Genomic DNA, 22,600 nt, shown 5'->3' with positions numbered 1-22,600 from the left:
CCCTGTGGAGTGAAAAGTGGGGTATAAATGAAGTAAATAATTCAGATGGTTCAAAATATTGCTGCTTGTGATATGTATCTTTCACATCTGATAAAAGGGTTTGCATAATTTTAAAACGTGTAAAAACTTCTGACTAGAGATGATGTGGAACAAAATGCTCATGTGTCAATAGAAAGCTCTTTGAACCACAGGAAAGCACTGCTGTTGGTGGAAGGGATCTATTAGAATCCAACCCTGAGCCCAGCTTATAACAAAACAAGCAGCAGGTATTTAATGAAAGCAATGGGGTAGGAAACCATAAATGCCACACTAAAATAATACACAAAACCTACTTAGGAAACATTCCCAAGGGGGGAATTGGCTTAGGAACCATCATGACCCTGTGCCAGCGTAAGTGGCCATTTATTCCGGCTGCTGCGGAAATACCCCCCCCCCAGAATGCGCTATTAGATTGTTTCCAGACTAAGATGTAAGATACTTATTGGTTAAAATGTACCATTTCCCAAATGAGTAGTCCTGTACAGTGGCCCATGAGACATCTGCTGCAGTACTATGTTATGTTTAATTAGAAAATTAGCAAATACTAATTTGGTAGCCCAATAAATATACTTTGAATCTACATAAATCAAGATACCTGACTGTACAGTTTTTCAACAGTTTTATGCAAGATACCACAACCAGCAATATTTTAATAAAATGAAGCACCAAATTAAAGTTAATACCAGCACACTGGCTGTATTCAGAAGCTGAGATGTACTGGAACAAGTGGGTACATCTGTATTCCAACAATGCTTCAAAAACATGCACACAGGTTTGCTCAGGAGAAATATTGGTATTTCCAGTAGCCAAAATTTTCCATTTGCATTTAAGTTAAAATTGGCCTTAATTCTATTCAGGCAATTATCTAAACGTAGCTGGCAGGCTTCTTTGTTTACAGTGCTGCTGTGTCATGACCACTCTATCTGGAAATGTATGTTTTAATGGATTTAAAGCTGTCAAGTTTATTTTCAGCTTGGATCTTATTTTGATCACACCATTGAACAGTAATTGCAAAAATCCTGATTTCTGGGCATATCAAAATAGCAGTGTCCATACTACACATCCAACAAATAATTATGTATTTAGTTTAATAGGTGACTAGTCAATTATCTGCATGATGAACCATATGCACAAATATTTGCAAAATCGCTTCTAGAGATATTATATTGGCTTTCTGCAACAGTACAGCATTACTACATATTCTACCTACTATTGCTTAAACACCATACTAAGCAGCTTTACACCCTTCTAAGTCTGCTGAAGTCAATGGGCTCAGAAGGGTGCAGCTGACGAGAGCACTGTTAGAGAGCAATTGTACGCATGTCTACTCAGACATAAGTCCCACTGTATTCAATGGGTGATTTTAGTATTGCAGCCTTAGTTTCTTAGATCAATAATGGGAATAAACACCACACGAGTCAAACAATCAGGTTTCCTAAGGCCTAGCTCTGTCTCTTTCACCTTCCCTTTCTCTTCCACTTAGCCTGTGGTTTTGCCATGGGTGGTAGTCACCTGTTTCCCTGCTGTTCTACCCATCAGTGGAGTTCCATCTTGGAGAATCTAGTGAATTGCAGGAGAGAGAGGCAGGCATAAACTTTTCATTATTTGGTAAGGACAACATATATTTTCATCTACCTTCAGGTCAATATTTCTGTGCCTCCAAAATACATGACTACTTTTAGGTTCATCAGCCTAAAAAGCAGAAGACCAGAATTGTCTTTAACAAGTCCTGTTTCAGTTACCTAAGAGCCACATGCAATCTCAGTGTTGTGTGTGTGTTCCATGCTTCCAACTCATGGTGACCCTATGAATCAATGTTCTCCAAAAGGTCCTATCCTTAACAGCCTTGCTCAGGTCTTGCATACTGATGGCCGTGTCTTCCTTTATAGAGTCAATCCATCTCCTGTTGGGTCTTCCTCTTTTCCTGCTGCCTTCAACATTTCCTAGCAAATCTCAGTGTTGGCACCCTGAAGCAATGCTGATTCTATGATCTTGGGCAGTTCATGGGAGGGAGGGCATCTTGGCCATCTTCTGGGCATAGAGTAGGGGTCACTGGGTGTGTGGGGGGGGAGGTAGTTGTGAGTTTCCTGTATTGTGCGGGAGGTTGGACTAGATCAGTGGTTCTCAACTTGGGGCCATATGCCCCCCCGGGGGGGCAGGATATTCCAAGGGGGCCACAGGTGAAAATTGCGTAAATGGGGGGCCACAGCACGAGACTAGGGGGCTACAGAGGGAAGTGAGAAGTGAAGAAAACATAAAAGTGACAGAGAAAAGAAAAAAGAAAACAGAGAAGTGAAGAAAATAGAAAACATAGAAGTAGAGTGAGCAGAGAAGTGACCGTGTTTCCCAGTGGATAGATCGCCAAGCGCACTCTGCAGTAACATCGCTTCCGCTTCCTTTTCCCTCCCACTTTAGCACTCTACTGCTGTGCTTGTATGTGAACATTGTTGTTTATTAGTGTGTTGTATTCCCTTTTTGCCCCTGATCTGGATGGCCCAGGCTAGCCTGATCTCGTCAGATCTCAGAAGCTAAGCAGGGTCAGCCCTGGTTAGTATTTGGATGGGAGACCAAGGAAGTCCAGGGTTGCTATACAGAGGAAGGCACTGGCAAACCACCTCTGTTAGTCTCTTGCCTTGAAAACCCCATAAGGGGTCGCCATAAGAGGGCTGCAACTTGACGGCACATTACACACACACACACACACACACACACACACACATTCCCTTTTTGTGGGGTATTTTTTGTAAATTTCAGTTTCCCAATAAGAACTGCATGTGTGTATTTTGTGTGGCTGTTTATGCTTCTTTGTTCCTTGGCTATTTACAAACAAAACATTTAAATAGCTACCTTTCTACCCATAGGACAGGGGAGCCACAGGAAGGAAACAAGGTCGGAAGGGGGCCACTGTCGGAAAAAGGTTGAGAACCACTGGACTAGATGACCCTGATGGTTCCCTTTTTGGGGCAGAGCCTGAGGAGGGCGGGGTTTGGGGAGGGGAGGGACATCAATGCCATAAAGTCCAATTGTCCAGCCATTTTCTCCAGGGGAACTGATCTCTGTCGGCTGGAGATCAGTTGTAATTGCAGGAGATCTCCAGCTAGTACCTGGATGTTGGCAACCCTAATATGCAGAGATCTACCTTTCAGTAGTTTACATACTGGAAAATTATCTAGGTTCTGTACACATTTCTTGTACAGTGTTAGCGAACTTTTCTGCAAATGTCAAGATGATCATTTTTACAAAAATGTTTTTACATTCCTTTTGATTTAAACTGTATATCATCCTATGAAATGGCAGCTCACTTTTTAATTAAAAAAATTTGGGTTACCTGTTTCCTATTGAAAAAAGTATGAAATCTCCCATTTACTTTAATAGGATTGAAAGGGATGGGGTGGGACAGGGTGAGGCAAGCCCAGGCCCCTTTGGTCTCAGCTAGAATGGCATTACTTCTATCCTGTTTCCTTTTTTTCTGGCTTCCTCCCTAGCCCCAGAATTCCTCTCTTCTGAATTTTCTGCTTTTCCTGTTTTCAATATGCAGCTTTTTGTCATGTTCATTTCCTGGCTCTCTTGCCTTATTTATGAGTAGATCCATCCTCATTAACAGATTTTTACGCATGAGCATGGTATTACTTGTAAGGAGGCCACCATCTGTCTCCAGGCAGTCGACCAGGAGAGTTTATTGTTCCCTACTCTACGTAGGGTTGCTAACCTCCAGGTACTAGCTGGAGATCTCCTGCTATTACAACTGATCTGCAGCCGATAGAGATCAGTTCACCTGGAGAAAATGGCCACTTTGGCAATTGGACTCTATGGCATTGAAGTCCTTCCCCTTCCCAAACCCCACCCTCCTCAGGCTCTCCCCCAAAAACCTCTCACTGGTGGCAAAGAGGGACCTGGAAACCCTAACCCCATGGCAGGCTTCTGCTTCCCCTATGGCTCTCCTCTCTGCTCAACCATTCATCTTTCTTGCCTCCCTCCCTCCCTCTGCCTGCCTTGCACTCCACGCCTGTATCGAGGGGCTTCAGTAAATAACAACTCTCATAAGAACTGGATCACTATGTGATCCTTCTGGAGCAAGGAGCAACATGTGGTTTATATTTTAACAGAACACACCATCATAACTGAAGAACAGAAACATTTTTGAAATACCTAGAAATATTTAAGGCAATCACATAAGAAGTGTTTTACTATCACCTTTTATAAGGTGCTACCTATTCTAAAGAACCAAATAAGTATATCTAAATGGAACTGGACTCTGAACCTAAATGTTCATCGTCGTGTCTTTAGTGCAGTCCCACATGGGATTTGCGCAAGTGCAAAGCCAGCCACGGAGAATGTTTTTCCTAGCTCCTAGAAGCCTCAGCTCTGAGGAACACTTCCCTCCCCCACTCAGCCAGTGCTGTAGTTTTCCGCCCAAATAGCCACATGACCAGGGGAGAGGGTGCGTTCCTCCCTCAGTTCTCCAACCTGCCGCCGCGGAGAGAGGACCTATTGAGCTTCAGCTCTGTGTCTACTCAGAGGATTTGTATCGCTCTGAGGTAAAAATGAAGGAATCATCTTCCAAAGTAAAGAAGTGTAAAGATAAGTCTAAGGAACAGAAGTCGAAAGACAAAGTAAAGTCTATTGGGGCCCCTTTCAAGAAATGCACCAAGTGTAAATCTAAAATGGCGAAGAAAGACAGCCATGTCGAGTGTGTCCTCTGTCTGGGTGAGGGCCATATCCCTTCTCGTGCCGGGAATGCGCCCGCTTGACAAAGCGCTCCCGTGAAGAGAGGGCCACCAGGCTTAACGCTGCGCTTTGGAAGCAGTCGTTGCAACCCCAGATCGGGTTGTCTGACTCTACTAAGCCCGCTTCGGTGGCTTCGGTCCCAACTTCCACGCTGGTTTTCCCCTCAACATTGAAGCGTAAAGCCTCTTCCCTTCCACCGGTGGGTGCAGGGAACGCTAAAAGGAAGGCGGTGAAACCCGCCGAGGGTAACGACTTAAGTCCATCGTCTCTCCAGCTTGGTCGACTCAACAACCTCGGGAAAAGTCTCCACGTCATGATGGGACTCCTCGACATCGAACCGGTCCATTTCCCCGGCTGGGGACGTCTCATCCCGTCAGCCTACGCCTCCATGTGAGCAGGTCATCCAGCGCAGGGATGTTTCGCCGCGTCGAAGCCGCTCCCCCGGGCGAGATGTTGGTTCTTGACGACGCTCTCCGCCTCAAGGAGAGAGGTCTTCTCAACATCGATCGAGGTTCCACTCTTCGACACCGAGAGCGTCCAGATCACCCCATGGTCGGCGATCTTACACTCGCTCCCAACATTCCTATCGCCATAGGCGCGATTCCAGAGGATCGCGCTACGGCGGATACGACTGCGACTGCTGCCGACGTCATCGTTCCACGTCGACTGTCTCATCGCGTCACCGTGGGTACTCTCCTGTTTCTCGACCTCATGCGTCTCCTGTGGGCTCCTGCCGATGCCATACCTCCCCGGACCAGCGCTCGATGTTGAGGGACAGCGGAGGATGCGGCCCTTCTACCCTGAGGCATTTACCTGATAGGCGCCGTGCCAATTATTCCCCGCATCGACGGTCAGTTTCTCGACGGCGATCATTGTCAGCAGATAGGGCCACCCAACAGTCACGCCCTCATACTTGGACTTCGATGGTCTCAACAGAATGCCAGCACGACTCCAGGTCTGCGGACGTCAATGAGCCAGCTTCTGTCCCGCCATTGCGTTCCCCCGTACAGGACTCGCATGTAGTTTCTACCGCCAGGTTACACATGCGGCCTCTCCAAAATTGGTTTTTAAGGAAATTTAATCCCCTTCTCAATCGTCAGTCTAAGAGGTTTTCGGTCCCTAGACAGATTGTCAGATCCCTGCAGTGGTGGAACTCTCCTACTAACTTGTCTCAGGGTGTCCCCTTCGGTATCTCCTCCCTACAGGTGTACATCACCACTGATGCTTCCCTATCCGGATGGGGAGCCTCATGTGGCAGCCTTACTGCCGGCGGCCTTTGGTCCTTGCCCCAGTCTCAACTCCACATCAATCTGTTAGAACTTAAGGCGATTTGGAATGCTTTGGTTTCTTCTGCAGATATTGTCACCGGCAGGGTCGTGCAGGTAGCCGACAACATGGTTGCCAAATTTTACGTTGCAAAGCAGGGCGGCACCAGATCCATTGCCCTCTCTGCAGAAGCGTCCAGAATATGGCGTTGGGCCATTCAACACGGCACTTACCTTACTGCCATACACATCGCCGGCACCTGCAACACCATTGCAGATGCCCTGAGCAGGCAGTCCCCCGACCCACACAAGTGGTCCCTAAACCCCATTTGCCGGCGGGAGATATTTGCCCGTTGGGGCACACCACAGGTGGATCTCTTCGCCACAGCGGGAAACACCGTGTGCCCTCAGTTTTGCTCCAGGGCAGCCATAGGCCAGATGTCCCTAGGGGATGCCTTTCAACTAACATGGCAAGGGGCGCTATTCTACCTCTTTCCCCCATTCCCCTTGTTGAGCAGGGTGGCCGCCAAAATAAGGGACGGGACCGATTGCATATTGATCGCGCCGGCCCTGGTTCCCCATGGTGGCTTCACTGGCCAAGGGGAAGGTGTCCTTCCTACAACCTTCCCACGATCTCCTCCTCCAGGGTCCCTGGTTCCACCCAGAGGTACAATCCTTGCACCTGGCAGTGTGGAGAATCTGGCCTTAACTCTATGGCCGCATAGGGTTTTAGATGTTTCGCTTTCTGCACGTAAAAGGTCAACTAGAAGGTCATATGCTGCCAAATGGCGGAGATTTTCTGTGTGGGCTACTGCTAAAGGTATTGTCCCTACAGTCTGCCCCCTTCCTGATGTTTTTCAGTTTTTACTATCCTTGAAGGATTTGGGGTTATCTAACTCCTCTATTTGGTTGCCATCTCCTCGTTTCACGTTGGTTTTGAGACTTTTTTCTCATACGTTTTCAAAGCGGTTCCTGAAAGGGTTGAATAATATATTTCCCCCAGTTTCCACCCCAGTTCCACAGTGGAGCCTTTCGCTGGTGCTAAGTAAATTAATGGGTTCCCCCTTGAACCATTGGCTACGTGTGACCTTTCCTATTTGTCATTTAAGACAGCATTCCTGTTGGCCATCACTTCGGCAAGGAGGGTCAGTGACATGGCTGCACTACGGTTCGACCCTCCCTTCACCAAATTTTATACGGACAAAGTTATACTACGTCCCAGTCTTGAATTCCTCCCTAAGGTGGTGTCTTCCTTTCACCTTTCTCAGGACATTGTCCTGCCCGTGTTTTTCCCAAATCCCCAGAAAAGACTCTCCACACATTGGATGTCCGCAGAGCCTTGTTGTTTTATTTGAGCAGGACGATAGACCTTAGGCATCAGGATAACCTGTTTATTTGTTTTAAAAGCCCTAATAAGGGCAAAGCAGCATCTTCCCAGACCATATCCCGATGGATTGTTTCAGCTGTCACGTTGGCCTACCAAAGCGCAGAACTTCCTTATCCCTTGAGGGTTACAGCCCATTCCACCAGGGCCCAAGCTGCTTCTGCTGCTTTTTCTTCGAGAATGAACATCACTGATGTCTGCAGGGCAGTGACTTGGTCAAGTTCGTCCACCTTCATCAAGCATTATGCGATGGACATGGGTTCTGGCAAGGATGCTGCGGTGGGAAAAGCAGTGCTCCGGTCGTTATTCCATTGAGAGGGGTCCCACACCCTCCTCCTGGGTAAGCGAGCTTGCTATTCTCCCATGTGGGACTGCACTGAAGACACGACGATGAAAAACAGTGTTTCACTTACCTGTAACTGTTGTTCATTGAGTGTCTTCGTGCTGTCACACATTCCTCCCTCCTTCCCTGCTGTGGGACACTTCTTCCTGTGTTTAACCTTTTGTCTCCGCAGCGGCAGGTTGGTGAACTGAGGGAGGAACGCCCCCTCTCCCCTGGTCATGTGGCTGTTTGGGCAGGAAACACTCAGCACTGGCTGAGTGGGGGAGGGGAGAGTTCCTCGGAGCTGAGGCTTCTAGAAGCTAGGAAAAAAATTCTCTGTGGCTGGCTTTGCGCCTGCGCAAATCCCATGTGTGACTGCACGAAGACACTCGATGAACAACAGTTACAGGTAAGTGAAACACTGTTTTTCACAAATATCATGCATTTTTCACATCTGTTCACTATGTATACTGTTATTAAAATGCCCACCCCAAGCTGCTGGATCACTATACTAGGTACATAATATTCCACAAAGGGATGAAATATTTGCAAAATTCAACCATCGGGGAAAACCTTAATGAAAAACTATATTGACATCGTTGATGAAATGCATGTTTATAATTCTTAGCATCATACAAAAGGACTGCGATTTTAAAAGCAGCACCATGCAAAACTCACATCACTTCCAAAGGAGCTTCCAGCTAAACTGTGTTTTAAATACATTAATATTTGTTAGTGCAGAATAATACAAAATTTCTTAGTTATCTTAAAACTTACTTGTTAAGGGCTGTACGTTTCATTAAAAAAATACAATAAATCTAAGTTGATTAACTACTACAACTGCTGGGGGCATATTTGTAAAATATGTATGAAATCCACACGTCTACTAAAACAACTTTCTGACGATAAAAGCTGTACCTACTGTAAGAAACTGAATCCGCCATCAAGAGTATTCTTGAACATGAACGGTAGGGTTACATATAAGGAACAGCCAGTAGTAATTAGTGAGTCCTAATATGCAAATATCATGAAATTGGATAGTTTCATTATGTTCAAGACATCGTATGCAATTCTTTCAAAAATCATAAACCATTAACAGTTTTAACATACAGACTATGTAAATTTTCCATCTATTCCTATCAATAATTTCAAAAATGTTTTGAATATCAGTTTCCAGGTAAGATCTATTCCTTTACACGTAACCAAATGCAATTGACATTAGCAAAGATCATAAATCAAAGCTACCATAATGAAGAACAGAGAAGCTTGAAAATAAGCATGGCCCCTACTTAGTTCCCCAGCACAAGTATCTATTGATTTCAGTATGTATGCATTGAAAAACTATAAATAAAATATCTAAAAATAACCCAGGAGACAAAACTGTAGTAAGAGGCTGAGCGAGGTGAGAAGCAAGGAAGGGACAGAATGAATGAGCGGATGTTATGCAGAGATCAGTAGTAACCTGTTACCATTCACAGATATTTAAAGCCTGAGGGAGGAGAAAAAGCCATTTGCTTCCAATCATTCTTTCATTAGGTCTCGTCTGCTTTTCCCATTTTCCTTTTTGTCCTAGAAAAGATACTAAGCCAGACTTCATAAAATTGATTGTGGAATGAAACAGTGAAAAATGAGCCTGCTAACTTTCAACACATGCATTGTTTTCACAATGTTTCCCAACACATCTAGTTTACATATTCCTGAAATTGCAACTGCTTGGGGAAACAACTTCGTTGATACCCTAAACATAATTATGCTTCTACCACAGTTATTCAGCCAGTACTACACGGGCAGCCCATTCCTGGGTGGGTGGGGGGAGTAGATCTGCAGCGGCTGGGAGTGGCGCAGCCACGCCTCCTCCTCTCAGGCCCCCCAGCTGCCACGGAGAAAAAACCAGCTTTTGAAAAAAATAGAAAAAAGGGGGGAAATGCCCCCTAGCAAACAGCGAGACTGAGCCATCAAAAAAGGCAGTACAGCCCTACCACAGCTCAAGGGGGCGTTCCCAGGGTGAGAGGGGTTAGCAAGCTGACTATCGTCAACTCTGCCCCTTGGAACGCACCCCCCCGCCGGCACAGCCTGCTGCTTCCGGGATTTTGGTCCCAGCATGGCAGCTGTGGAGGTCCGCACTGCTCCAGGGTGCTCAGGCGCCTATGTGCGTGCCACCCAGGACGGTGTATGTGCCAGTTATCCCGGGTTAAACGGGCACTTATGCCAGCATGGGGTCACACCGGCTCCTATGGAACTTGGCTCCCCCCTCAGGAATGTCTCTTGTTGTCTGCATTAAATTAGAATAACTGCCATTTGCTGAGTTCAAACTCCTGGCCACTAGGAACAAATCAAATCCTCAGTTTGTTCTCAGAAATTGAAATGAATATCTGGAAAAAGTCCACTATATCACTATTCTTTAGATTCCCTGACTTCAAGTATCAGAGGGTGGTTAAAGTATGTGAAAGAGTAAAGAAGTTCTGAATATGCACCCCAGTAACTTTAAATATTTAAAGTACAATTCATCCTGATATTCACTTATTAATAGTTATTAATTGGTACTTTGTGTAGGATTTAGAACGAGGTCATAATCAAGGTAGGGCTATAAGAGGGAATTACCCAAAAATGCCATGAACTAGCACAGAAGAGTAGAATGGCTAAGGCAGCTGTGTGTAGCGCTGAATGACCATTATGATCATTCCATCAATGTGTGCTTCAAAGAATTCAAGAAGCCAGGTTCCCGTCTCAAGCAGCATAAAATCTAAAATCTGATACTACTAACTATGAGAAGGGAAGAAAATGCAGGCAAGGATAAATGGGGGATGGTAAGCAATAGGACGAGACACAATTATCAAGTGGAACAACACATCAGGTCAGTCCCAAGAATAACAGTAATATTTTACAACATTTGTATATATTTTATTCTTGTTTGTGTTGCTGGCTTATGCTACTCCTGTGATTTTGCATTATTCTTCGCAAGCTCATAGGTGAACAATTCATCTCCTGGCTTGCGACAGGAAAGGGACTGGGCTCTGCATATATTTTCTTTATAAAAAAGAAAAGCAACCCCCTGGAGTTAAATTCTCCGCATTACTCCATTTATTTGTGGCCTTCTGAGGCAGTTCTAGACCAACTCATATATACACAAGACATATCACCACAGTGCTACACATAATTTGTGAGCCAGCTTGTCTCTGGAAAATGTCAGAAATGCTAGAAGGGCCATGGAAGAGTCTGAGCAGATTGTAATGACTATAGCGCATATTTTATTAATCATTCATAGCTGCGTTGGTGGGAGGAGAGTAGGTCAGATTTGCATTTTAATATTTTTGTAACTCTTCCTTTTGATAATTTTGTATTAGGGGCTGATTTGAAAGAATTATTGTAAGAAAGTCATAGACATCAGATACAAGTGCTCCACCTGCAGCTGTTAATTTGCAATGGGCATGACAGACACAGTCACTTCTAAGGATCAGTGCTTAAGCATCTCCCCTTGAAGTTAAAAGTACTTAACTTTTAGCTGGATTATGCATATTGTTAATTGACAAAGTTTAGCCACAATCTAGATAAATTTAAACCTCACAGATTTCAGTAAATTAACTAATTGAAATCAATGTGCTGAGCTTTCTCCTATTGAAATCAGTGGGGGGAATGGCATCAAATACAAACGTAGTATGCAACGTGTTAACTAAAATGTTAGCAGTTATGCCACTGGGACTCAGTGTACAAATATTTGGCCTTGAGACAGGGTTCAAATCCCCCCTGCAGCTAATTCCCTGGGTAATCTTATACTTCACTATTTTCAGGTCATGTCTTCATCTACATAATGGGAATAACAGTGACCAGGGTGTTTATATAGATACAGAGCTGACTGAATGTAGACATATAATGTAGTATCTGTGTAAGAACTAGAACAGTTCATTGCTGAAATTTCACCTTGGCCATGAATAATTAGGTGGCTTTCTGCAAGCCATGGATTTTTTTTCAGCCTCAGTCTTCCATCATCGAAACACTAGCACTGGCCTACAGTAACCAAGATCATTATGTGTGAAATATGTAAACACTGGAAATATTCCATGTATGTACTATTATTATTACTATAATGGTGTACAAGCATTGAGTACTATATAAATAACTCATAACAAAAAAGACAAAATGATGCTTTACTTCCCAAAAGTAAACATCCTACTCATAGGTTCTACAACTATTTCATATTTGTGCAACTTTCTTTTCCAGACTTGTTCCAATACCTCAAGGGTCCCCAAAGTTGCTAAATCTATAGGCACTTTTGAAATGTTGAGAAAGCCGTTGTACAACTGAAAAATAAATCTGATAGGATCAATCACAAAATGGGTGGGTAGGCTCTAAACCACATGTCCTCCTATGATGCAAGCAGCTGTTTCTGAATGGGTTATACCAGTTGACCGAAAAGCAATGACTCCTGGGGTCTTCTGAATCACCTCCTGCTCCAATAGGCGGAGGAAAGCAAGAGCTGGCTCTTTACTTCCGGGAAAAGATGATTTGGAAGAGAAGCAAGTGGGCAACAGGAAACACACTGGAAGGCACCACTTGGGGGATCACCGCATTAACTAATGATGGTATTTCTTAAGCCGTTCTTCACAGCAAGGACACTGCTATCTGCAGCTCGCCTGGGCTGCTCTGCTGCCTCCATTCGTAGCAGCTCTTCTTTCCTCACCTTAGGAAATCAAGCCCATTCACCAAATTTCAAGGAAGCAAGTGCTGAAAAAAGAACTTCGTTGTGTTTCTCTTTATATATTTGTGACCCAATCATCTTCAGGATCACATCACAATTTTTGAGCGGTACTTATCAAAAAGGGAGAGCCAGAAAACCGTTCCATCCGCTAGCATATGCCAACCCAGCCCTCACTTCTCCCTGCCATTGCGCCTGGCAGTGACAGACAGGATTGCCATACGTCCCGTATTTTAAACCACAACATATATCACACTCTCAAAGTCTATGTCAATCAGCAAGAAGTCTTCCTCACCCTTTGCAATCATTAACGTGAAAATTACAAGTATAACATGGAGGTAAGACAAAGCTTTCTAAGGGCACTCTCACACATGACATGTGCTGTACGATCTTACCTATATTTAACCAGGAATAAGTAAGTTCTTGGCTTACTGCCCGGCAAGTGTACATAGGATGGCATCTCAAAAAAAAAAAAAAAAAAAGTGGTGGGATTCCCTCCGTTTTTTGTTGGATGGTTCACATTTACCTTAATGGTTTTCCCCTCCCCCTGTTCTACCGCCCATGACAACCATTTACAAAGGTGCACAGGTAGTTCACTGGTGCTTTTGATGCCCCAGCGCGTGAAAGCATCCTTCGAAAGGGCAACTAATCCGTGCGAAGCGACGGGCGCGGGGGGGGGGCGGTATGTGTCTCGCTCCAGCGCATCATCATGACAGCACCCAACAGATGCCGGTTTCGGAGCATCCCACGGGCGCCGCAGCGAGCTTCTCCCACCTGTGCGCCCCTTCCCTTTAACGCGGCCACCCGGCCGCCAGGACGGTGCTCCTCCCACCCCGCCCGAGCGGCGAAGAGAACCTGCAAAAGAGATGCCAACGTGTGTGTGTGTGTGTGCGTGTGTGTGTACTCACACGAACGCGTGGTAGATGAACGCCCAGGCCCGGGGTCTCTCCAGCACGTTGTAGAGATAGTTTTGCAGCCGCCTGTACTTGGCGTTCCGCCGGTAGCTGGGGCTGCTGCTGTAGGAGAGCGGCTTCCCCAGCAGGCTCATCCGGGATCCTCCGGGCTTGCTCCTCCGGTTCTCCCGCGAGCCCAGCCCGCCGCCGCCGCCGCCGGTGCCCAAGAGGAGCAAGCCGTCCCCTCGCGGCGGCGCCGAGTTCAGGAGCACCCTGCTCCGGCCGGACTCCACATCCTTCATGCCGCCGCCGCCGCCGGCGAGGCGCCCCGCCGAGCCGCTCTTCAGCCCGAGCCCGGCGGAGCCGCCCTGGTCGTCTCCTCGGCGGTGGCTGCGGGGCATGGCATCACGGCGGCGGCGGCAGGAGCGGAGGGCGCGGGCGGCCCTCGCCCGGCGCGAGGCGCGAGGCGAGCCGCAGCCGCCTCCTGCAGGCGGCGAGGGCAGCGGGAGGCGGGAGGCGAGAGAGGCGGGCGGCGGCGGCGGCGGCGGCAGAGTCTCGCTCTCCCCGCAGCTCCCGCCGAGCAGGCAGGGGGGCGGGGGAGCCGTGGGGGCCACCTTGCCCACCCCCCGCCCAGGAGTCTGAGGGGGAGGGGGGAGTTCCCGCCAAAAGACCGGCCCTCAGGGCCTCCGCGCCCTCGACGCCCCCCTCAACCGCCGCCGCCGCCGCCTTTCCTCACGCGGAAACTTCGGAGCGATGAGGGGGAAAAACCTCGCTATAAAGACGCGCCAGGAACGGGATCCACAAACGGCCTGAGGAGAATTGGGGGGCGGGGAGTGAAGGGACGAGGAGGGGGAAGAGAAGCCGGCCGCTGGATGTCTCCTGAAGGGAAAATAATAATAAAAATAAAAATGAGCGCCGAGCCAGCCTGGGAAAGACACGCGCGAAGGCGGAGGGGCGCCCGCCGCTGCTTATCCTTGCCTTGTCAAGTGCATTTTGCGCGGGCGGGCGGGCGGTGGCTTCCCGTCCCGGTGCCGGCACCCAATAAAACGCGCGGGAGGGGGGGGAGGCGGCGGCCCCCGGGCGTCGTCCTCGTGCCAAGTAGCAGCAAAAGGCGCGGCCGGCGGCGCTCGGGATGGGGGGGGGTGATGAGGAGTGGCGCTGACGCAAGAGCGAGATCGCCGCCGCCGCCGCCGAGGAAGCCACCAGCGCCTTCGCTCTGGCAGCAGCCGGCGGCTCCCGGGCCACCGGGAGGGGAAACGCTGCGAAAGAGACCCGCGCCGTTATTTGCAATTGCTGCTGTCCTGTTTTTATAGGCTTCGCTCGGCGCTGCTGACAGGGCCAGCACCTCCTCCCCCCCCCACCACCCCCGTTGCTGCCCCTGGCTAGGTAGGATTTGCCCAGGCCCCGAGGGGGGAGCCTCGGAAAACTGCCCCCCGCGTGGCCCCGGCGGCTCGAATCGGGTGGTGGGGAGGGGCGCTCTTCTTTTCGCGCTGGCAAACTCCCGCCCAAGTCCCGGGAAGTTTTTGCACGCGAGCAAAGGTGCGGGCGGAAGGGAAGCCCAACGCCGCGGCTCTCCCTCGGCCTCCCGAGCAACGCGCGCCGGCTGGCGGGAGCTCGCTTCCCACGTGACTCCCGGGGACTCCGCCGCTCCGGGCAGAGGGCACCCCCCCCGCCACCTCCTCCCCCCCCCGCAGAGGGAAGGAGCCGGAGGGGGGGGATTTTTTATTTTTAAATATATTTTTTATTATTTTTCAATAATTGCTATACATCTCATTTGACAATACATCCTATATACCAATCTCTGAATCGATAAAAAAAAATATCAAAGAATTATTAGGTGTATGTCTTCAGTATTAAATGTAATTAATCATAATTGACTTCCCCACCGACTTCCTCCCTCCCTACTAATACCTGGTGTCTCCTTTGTATTAATATTTTCTAATCAGTCTTTATTTTAATGTTATACTTTCCCCTTATTTAATGCATTTCGATAAGCAATGATAATATAATATTAATAATAAAGAGAGAAAAGAAGATAATTTAAAAAATGAAAACAGAGACATAACAAAACGGAGGGGGGGGGATTTGACCCGCCAAGAAGCCGTGGGGGCTTTTTCGAGCCTCTCGGCCTGGTGGGTGAAGAAAGGGGGGGGGTGTCAGTTGAGGAAAGGTTGACGGAGCTGGGTATGTTTAGCCTGAAGAGGAGAAGACTGAGAGGGGGATGCGATGACCATCTTCAAGTACTTGAAGGGCTGTTCCATGGAGGAGGGCGCCGAGTTGTTTTCTGTTGCCCCAGAAGGTCGGACCAGAACCAACGGGTTGAAATTAAATCCAAACAGTTTCTTGTCTAGACATTAGGAAGAACCTTCTAACAGTTAGAGCGGTTCCTCCGTGGAACAGGCTTCCTCAGGAGGTGATAAGCTCCCCTTCCCTGGACGTTTTTAAGCAGAGGCTAGATGGCCATCTGTCAGCAGTGCTGATTCTGTAACCTTGGGCAGTTCATGGGAGGGAGGGCACCTTGGCCATCTTCTGGGCATGGAGTAGGGGTCGCTGGGGGTGTGGGGGGAGGTAGTTTGGAATTTCCTGCATTGTGCAGGGGGTTGGACTAGATGACCCTGGTGGTCCCTTCCAACTCTATGATTCTATGATTTAGAGCTATGATCCAGAATTATTGATTATTGGTCTTGTATCCTGCTCTATAAGCTGGCTGAAGGCGGGCTCAGAGCGGCTAACCATCATAAAATATAATTCAAACACATTTAAAAACATAGCATATATAAATATATATATGGGAGTAGCATATATATATGGGAGTAGCCTTTTATACAGCCACTCCAACCTGGAGGTTTTTAAGAAGAGGTTAGATGGCCATCTGTCAGCAACGCTGATTCTGTAACCTTAGGCAGATGATGAGAGGGAGGGCATCTAGGCCATCTTCTGGGCACTAGGGTGTGTGGGGGGAGGTAGTTGTGAATTTCCTGCATTGTGCAGGAGGTTGGACTAGATGACCCTGGTGGTCACTTCCAACTCTATGATTCTATGGTTAGGATTCTCAACCTGCTGCTAGGTCGAGAATCTTCTTTCGCAGCAGCTGTGTTTCTCTAGTAAAAGCAGAAGCCGTCGCTTCCTGTTGCTTGGATCTTGCTGCCGGGTTTGGTTTTTTTTTTGCATATTGCGGTTAAAGCCCAGCGTGACATTCATTTCCGAATGTCAACTGCGCCCAGCCATGCTATTTAAAAGGAGGCAAGCTGCTTTTAAAAGAAAGCAGGTTAGGCTGTGATGCTTTGGCAACAAGTGCAGTAAAGAGGAGCCTTTCACAGGCCAGCTACCACTTGTCACCGTTTTAAACCCTTCAGGGTTAATTTCGAATTTTCTTGCCAACATTATAAAACCATTCAAGTGAAATGTGATACAGTTATTCATGTGCATCCATGAAATATGCCTCGTTTCTTGCACGATGGAGAGTACTTTATTAGCTGATCAGTTATTGTTTTCATATACACTACCCTGCTTTCCCCTTGCAGGGCAGGAAAAATCCAACATCTTTTGAATCCCCATACAGTCCAGTTCTGTGCACGTTTACTTAGAAATATATCCTGCGTTGTTCAGTGGCATTTGCCCCCAAATAATGGTGTACGGGATTGGTTTTTTAAGCAATTAAATTAACTTCATTTATGTGTTATGTGAGAGCCAGTGTGGTGCAGTGGTTAAAGTGTCGGACTAGGACACAAATTCAAATCTCCACTCGCACCATGGAACCTTGCTGGGTGATCTTGGACCAGTCACACTTTCTCAGCCCTGACCCTGGCTAGTATTTGGATGGGAGACCTCCAAGGAATACCAGGGTCATGACACAGAGGCAGGCATTGGTAAGCTGTCTCTGAATGTCTCTTGCCTTGAAAACCCTATGTCTCCATAAGTCTTATGTGCCATCAAGTCACAACCAACTTATGGCGACCCCAGCAAGAGGCTTTCAAGGCAAGTGAGAAGCAGAGGTGGTTTGCCATTGTCTTCCTCTTCAGAGTCCACCTTGGTGGCCTCCCTTCCAAGTACCAACTCTGCTTAGCTTCTGAGATCTGAGGAAATTTGGCTATGTAGTAGAGCAGGGGTCCCCAACCTTTTTGAGCCTGTGGGCACATTTGGAATTTTGACACTGCATGGTGGGCACAACAACAAAATGGCTGCCACAAAATGGCATCTGCAGGAGGCACAGCCAGCCACAAAATGATTGCCACAGCTTAACTTCAGTAACACAGTGTAGATCTGTGTGCTGTGTTGGCAGCTGCTGCCAAAGCAACATTTAAAAAAAAAAATCTGCACAGCCAAATCTCCAATAGTCAATCAGAAGCCTTGCTGGGCAAAAGCCCTACCTGGCCCCACCCACTTCCTAAAAAAACTTGGTGGGCACCAGATAAGGTGTCAGTGATTGCCCATCGGCACTACATTAGAGACTCCTGTACTAGAGAATAGACTATCAGTTCAAGGTAAGAAGACCTTTCCTTTATAAGAGAATTATAGCCTCACTATAGGAAGGAATTATTAAGCAGCCTTACCAGCTTCTCTCAAAACTGAGTAGACGCATTATCAAATGTACAATTCTCTGTTAAAAGAAATGTCAGTTGCTGTATGGTATGGGCATTTAATTGCTCTTACATATTTAAGATAGAACAGGTCATGGGGCAATCTATAACTTGCTTCCCAATCTGCCAGCCTGTGTTGCTGGTTTGTGCTTAGAGTGTGGGGCTGGGCCTCTCTGTGAGTAAGGGCTCAATACACTGCATTATAATCATTAGGATCCTGGAAGAACCTACAGCTGTGCTTGGTGAGGAATAACTGTTAGTTAGGGATTTCTCCCTTTCTAGAAACTTGCCATTTTATACAGTCCAGAGCCTCCAGGTGAGTGAATGAAACTGGGATGACAGAAATGGTATGAAAACTTTCTAAAATGATCTTTAATATCTTCCACACATATTTATATGCACAACTGTGTGCTGTATACATATCAATCCACATCAAAATCCACCCACACTAACTTTAATAAATAGTTGGATCTCAGCTTGCTGGGGAGGAGGGAGGGGGAAGACAGGAGGTTGAAAAGCCAGGCCTAAGTTTTAAAAGTTTGAGAAATATTTCTGTAGACATTGTTAAGGAACTTTCTAAGGATCTTGGTTTAGACTTGATTCAGAACTTAAAGTGCATATACACTATGTAGATGTGCAGAAAGGAAGCCCGGAAAGATCACACAATTCTCCCTTAAGGGCAAGCATCTTCCATGAATTCTTGCTTATGTTTACTCTAACGAGCATGTGTGAACTTGTATTTGTTTATCCTACTTTTCATACAAAAATTCCTTCCAAAATGTTTCACTTCAAATAAAATTCAGCAAAGTGGCAGAAGCATGTAGCGTATATGAATGAAAATCAGACACAGGCATTGGATCAAGCTTAAAAGAGCTGATCCAGACAATTCTCTTTAGAGGAATATAGTTATTGGGGGTCAAAATACACATGACATAGGAAATCTCTGATTAGTATCTCTCTCTCTCTCTCTCTCTCTCTCTCTCTCTCTCTCTCTCTCTCTCTCTCTCTCTCTCTCTCTCTCTCTCTCTCTCTCTCTCTCTCTCTCTCTCTCTTTAGTCTAATAGTTTGGGGATTGGATTTGAATTAAGGCCTTTTCCCAGTGCCATGTTCACCACATAGATCCCCTCACCCTCAGGACAAATAGCTCTAGGAGTGTGTGTGATTTTCTTACAAGGACAATTGTTTTTAGGGAAAAGATTAAACACCCCTCCCCCATGCCACAGCCCCAGTCCAAGTCTCCTCAACCTCCATGCCCATTTGCTTAAAAAATCTACAGAAGATCATAAGGCACCTACACCACTAGTAAGTACTGAGTCTTGAGTTGTCACATGAAACCTGGAGTTGTTATCTCTAGGCAGTACTGCTGCTATTCCGTGCAAATCATAATTTTCCAGTTCTCAACGGACAACATTTTGATGGTAAAATGCATTATTCTTCTACCACCAACTAACATGTCATATGCATTAACAAGTGTTCTGCGCAATGTAATAGTGTAAGTGTTAGGAGCAGCTATTAGATAATGCCATGTGACATCATTGGCCAAGGAGCCATACATTTCTATGCTGGCACCAATTTCTCAAATTCTTAAGCCTGAGGGTAGACTGTACTTCTGTAGCAATCAAGAACTGAAGTTCTCATGTCACTCTTACAATATTTTGTTTAGTAAACACTAGCAAGGTTACTCCTTAACAGCAATGCACGGCATTTCATTATTTTTGTGCTTTTCCCCCAGTTTATTTTTTGAATGTGAGTTACTCCCCATCCTCCAGCATGGTAGTTGCAGAGCCCCTAATTAGGGGATAAGGGAGGCAAAAGACTTGAACATCTTTGTGCTATAGCCTACCTATGTTCCCACCAAAGCTTACCAGCTCCATAGGCATTAACTGGGGATAGGATATTGTTAGTAGATCAGAGTTAGTGCAAACATTGTGTTTAGGGAAAGCCTTTTTTGTAAATCATCTGATAAGGGTACTGGAGTGTTACCTGGCTCTTAGCCAGGATCACCTAACAAGGAAAGCCTGAAGGGAGTCTGTCAAGTTAGGGAGGTGGAAACCCTCAAAGCAGTTGTTCAAAAGAAAAAAATATTTTACATGATCCATTTCTAGGAACCTAGATGTTAAGCAAAGGTGATTCTGAGATATAGCAAGCAGGGGTTCAGGCACGTTATACATAGGGTTGCCCATAGACCAGGAGAAAAATGTTGTCTCTTTAATAGAGGCATAATTGGATGCTGTTTACCAGGCAATCTTATTTACCTCCATGCCCATTTCCACACATTATGCCTCTGTTAAAGGGATAGCACATTTTCTCCAGGCTTAGTGGCAAGCTTAAATATAAATCTGACCGGGAACAGTAATGACAGCAGTCCCTTGTCAACATACCTGAGATGAGAATCATGGAGACAATCAGAGCAGAAGGTCCTAGCAGGTTTAAAGATTGCAGTGCATCCACTCCAGCAGTTGATCTTTGAAACTCACAGCCCTTAAATTAGCTAAAGTGGGCTCACAGTCCTTAAAGGGTTATGGAAGGGAAACTGTCTTTGCTGGGCAGCTTTATGAATGGATCCTTATGGAAGTCTCTCTTCCCATAAAACCATAAAAGGGGATATGTAGGCTTCAGCCTCTACAAGGCCTCCAGGTTGGAACGGATTCTCCTGCCAACTGACCACAATAAAATTTTCCATTTTATGCATGTTGCAACTCAAGTGTTCTATTTCTAATTGCTTTTAATTTAATTATTGCAATATACATGTTCATGGGCAAAACCATGGCCCTTTCAAACTGCCCTTATAATCTGTTTGAGCAGCCGGTTGCTTACGGATTTTTAAAATAATTTCACACACAACTTGGCTCCTGGCTGCTAACTGATTTTTGTTTTAACCTTTTCAGAAAAACCCGTTATGTCCCATTGGCATCCCGGGGCTCAGCCGTTTTTTATGAAAGCTGCTTTCTCCCGTTTTCAGTTCTTCCTTGCCCTTCTGAATCGCTGCAGTGTGCTGTTTAAAATGTCTGGAGCGCTTCCGAAAGAACCACTCCCCCCTGCCTTTTTTAGCGGTCTGTATGAAACGTCCATCCCTGTATCACTTTACTCAGAATCGGGCCAACAATGGATAACATCTGGTTTAGAATAGTAATCTGGAAGGGGCCCTTTTTCCATCAAATGCACAAACTAGGCATCAGTCCACTTCCTCTGATGAGGAATGGTTTTGTTTTTGATGGTACAATAGGATTTTCTGTTTTAATTCTGTTGTACCTGAAAGGGAAATGGTATGCTAGACCCCATTTTAAGTAAAAAACTACTGTTAGAATGTTGCATTAAAACTAACACCTGCATTCTGAATGCATTTCATGGAAACCTCGTAAATTTTGCTGACCTTATTTTTCTAAACAACTGTGGTCACTATCATAGTTTTGGATTTTTATTTTGGACAAATATTGATGGAAATTCCTTTCTGTACAACTAGTTTTATGATTTTAAGAAGATGTTTTATATCAGCTTCAATAAATCTTTTCCAGATTTTCTATTGTAGAAATAATCATTCATAAGGCATTTGAGACAGACACAGAAAAGTAGTAAGTGGGGAAAATGAGGTAAGGAAGAAAGGTGCTCAACTTTATTTATTTGAAACATTTATATGCTGCCCCTTCCATGACCTACTCAAGGTGACTCATAACATAAAAGATATAATAATAAAATAATTAAAAGTAACAATAATTTAAAAGCCAGATACTAAAACCCAAGAGTATACGAGTGTTTTAAAAAGCTTAAAACATTTGGCAGCCTAAATGGACCTCTTGTATTATGTTGTGTTCTGTTAGAGCAACATGACAACATAAAACGACCATTTGCAGTGCAATCCTAAGGGAGGGTGTTGTGGGGCATCCATGGACAGCACAGCCACACCACCTCCTGAGCGGCTTGCTGGCCCAAAAAAGCAAGCTGAAAAATGTTATTTTTTACAAAACCCTGTGAAATTGCTCCATGTGTGGAGCAGTTTCACGGGGCTATACCTCCTTTTTGCAGGTACAAGTTTGCACCAGCAAAAGGGGGCGTTCCAGCGGCAAAAGGGCTCAGGGAGCTGGCTAAAGTCAGCCCGCCCCAGGGAACACCCCCATTAGGGGGTGCCCAGGAAACGCTGCAGTGGCAGCTGTGCCAGCACTCTTGTGTGGCATAGCTGCGCAGCTCCCTGGCACAGGCATAAGTGGCCCTTCACAGGCATTAGTTCCAATTTAGCCAGCACAAATGTACTAACACCAACATAGGGGTCACGCCGGCTCCAAGGACCTTCCACCACCCCCCGTCAGGATTGCTCTGCCTGTCCTCTATTTTCTTGCCATTTGTGTTTCTGCAGGTTTGTTGACATATACTCACACCCGAAACCTTACTTCATAGTTACTGGGGAAAATAGGTGTTGTTGTTTTTTTTCTTCAGTGGGTTCCTTGCCTTTACAGATCCATGATAAGCAGCTACACTCAAGATGTAAGTGAAACATTTCCCATTATTGCATGTCCATATCAGGAAAAGCTGCACCTGTTGCATTTTTATTGTCATGCAACTCTTAAAAGCACAAAAGTGTTGCCAAAGGAAAAAGTTGGTAACCCATGAGGAAACGAATGTTTGGGTTCAAAATAGAGACTTAAATTGCAATCCTAGCTCTTATTTATTTGTCCAGTGAGAGTTTGATATTATTTCTTAC

General features: G+C 46.0%; 1 protein-coding gene across 1 annotated transcript in view; it reads right to left on the bottom strand.

Annotated features, from left to right (window-relative positions):
- Positions 1 to 13,725, bottom strand: part of KCNQ5 (potassium voltage-gated channel subfamily Q member 5) — a 363,854-nt gene extending 350,129 nt beyond the window's left edge. Inside the window, exon 1 of the mRNA XM_056856609.1 lies at positions 13,340 to 13,725. Within this exon, the coding sequence (XP_056712587.1) occupies positions 13,340 to 13,725 (386 nt within the window). The remainder of the gene's footprint in view (positions 1 to 13,339) is intronic.
- Positions 13,726 to 22,600: the final 8,875 nt, after the last annotated feature.

Source organism: Euleptes europaea, chromosome 10 (assembly GCF_029931775.1).
Source record: "Euleptes europaea isolate rEulEur1 chromosome 10, rEulEur1.hap1, whole genome shotgun sequence".
Taxonomy (NCBI): Eukaryota; Metazoa; Chordata; class Lepidosauria; order Squamata; family Sphaerodactylidae; genus Euleptes; species Euleptes europaea.
Note: the sequence above shows the minus strand (reverse complement) of the source record. Positions and strands in the feature narration are given on the sequence as shown.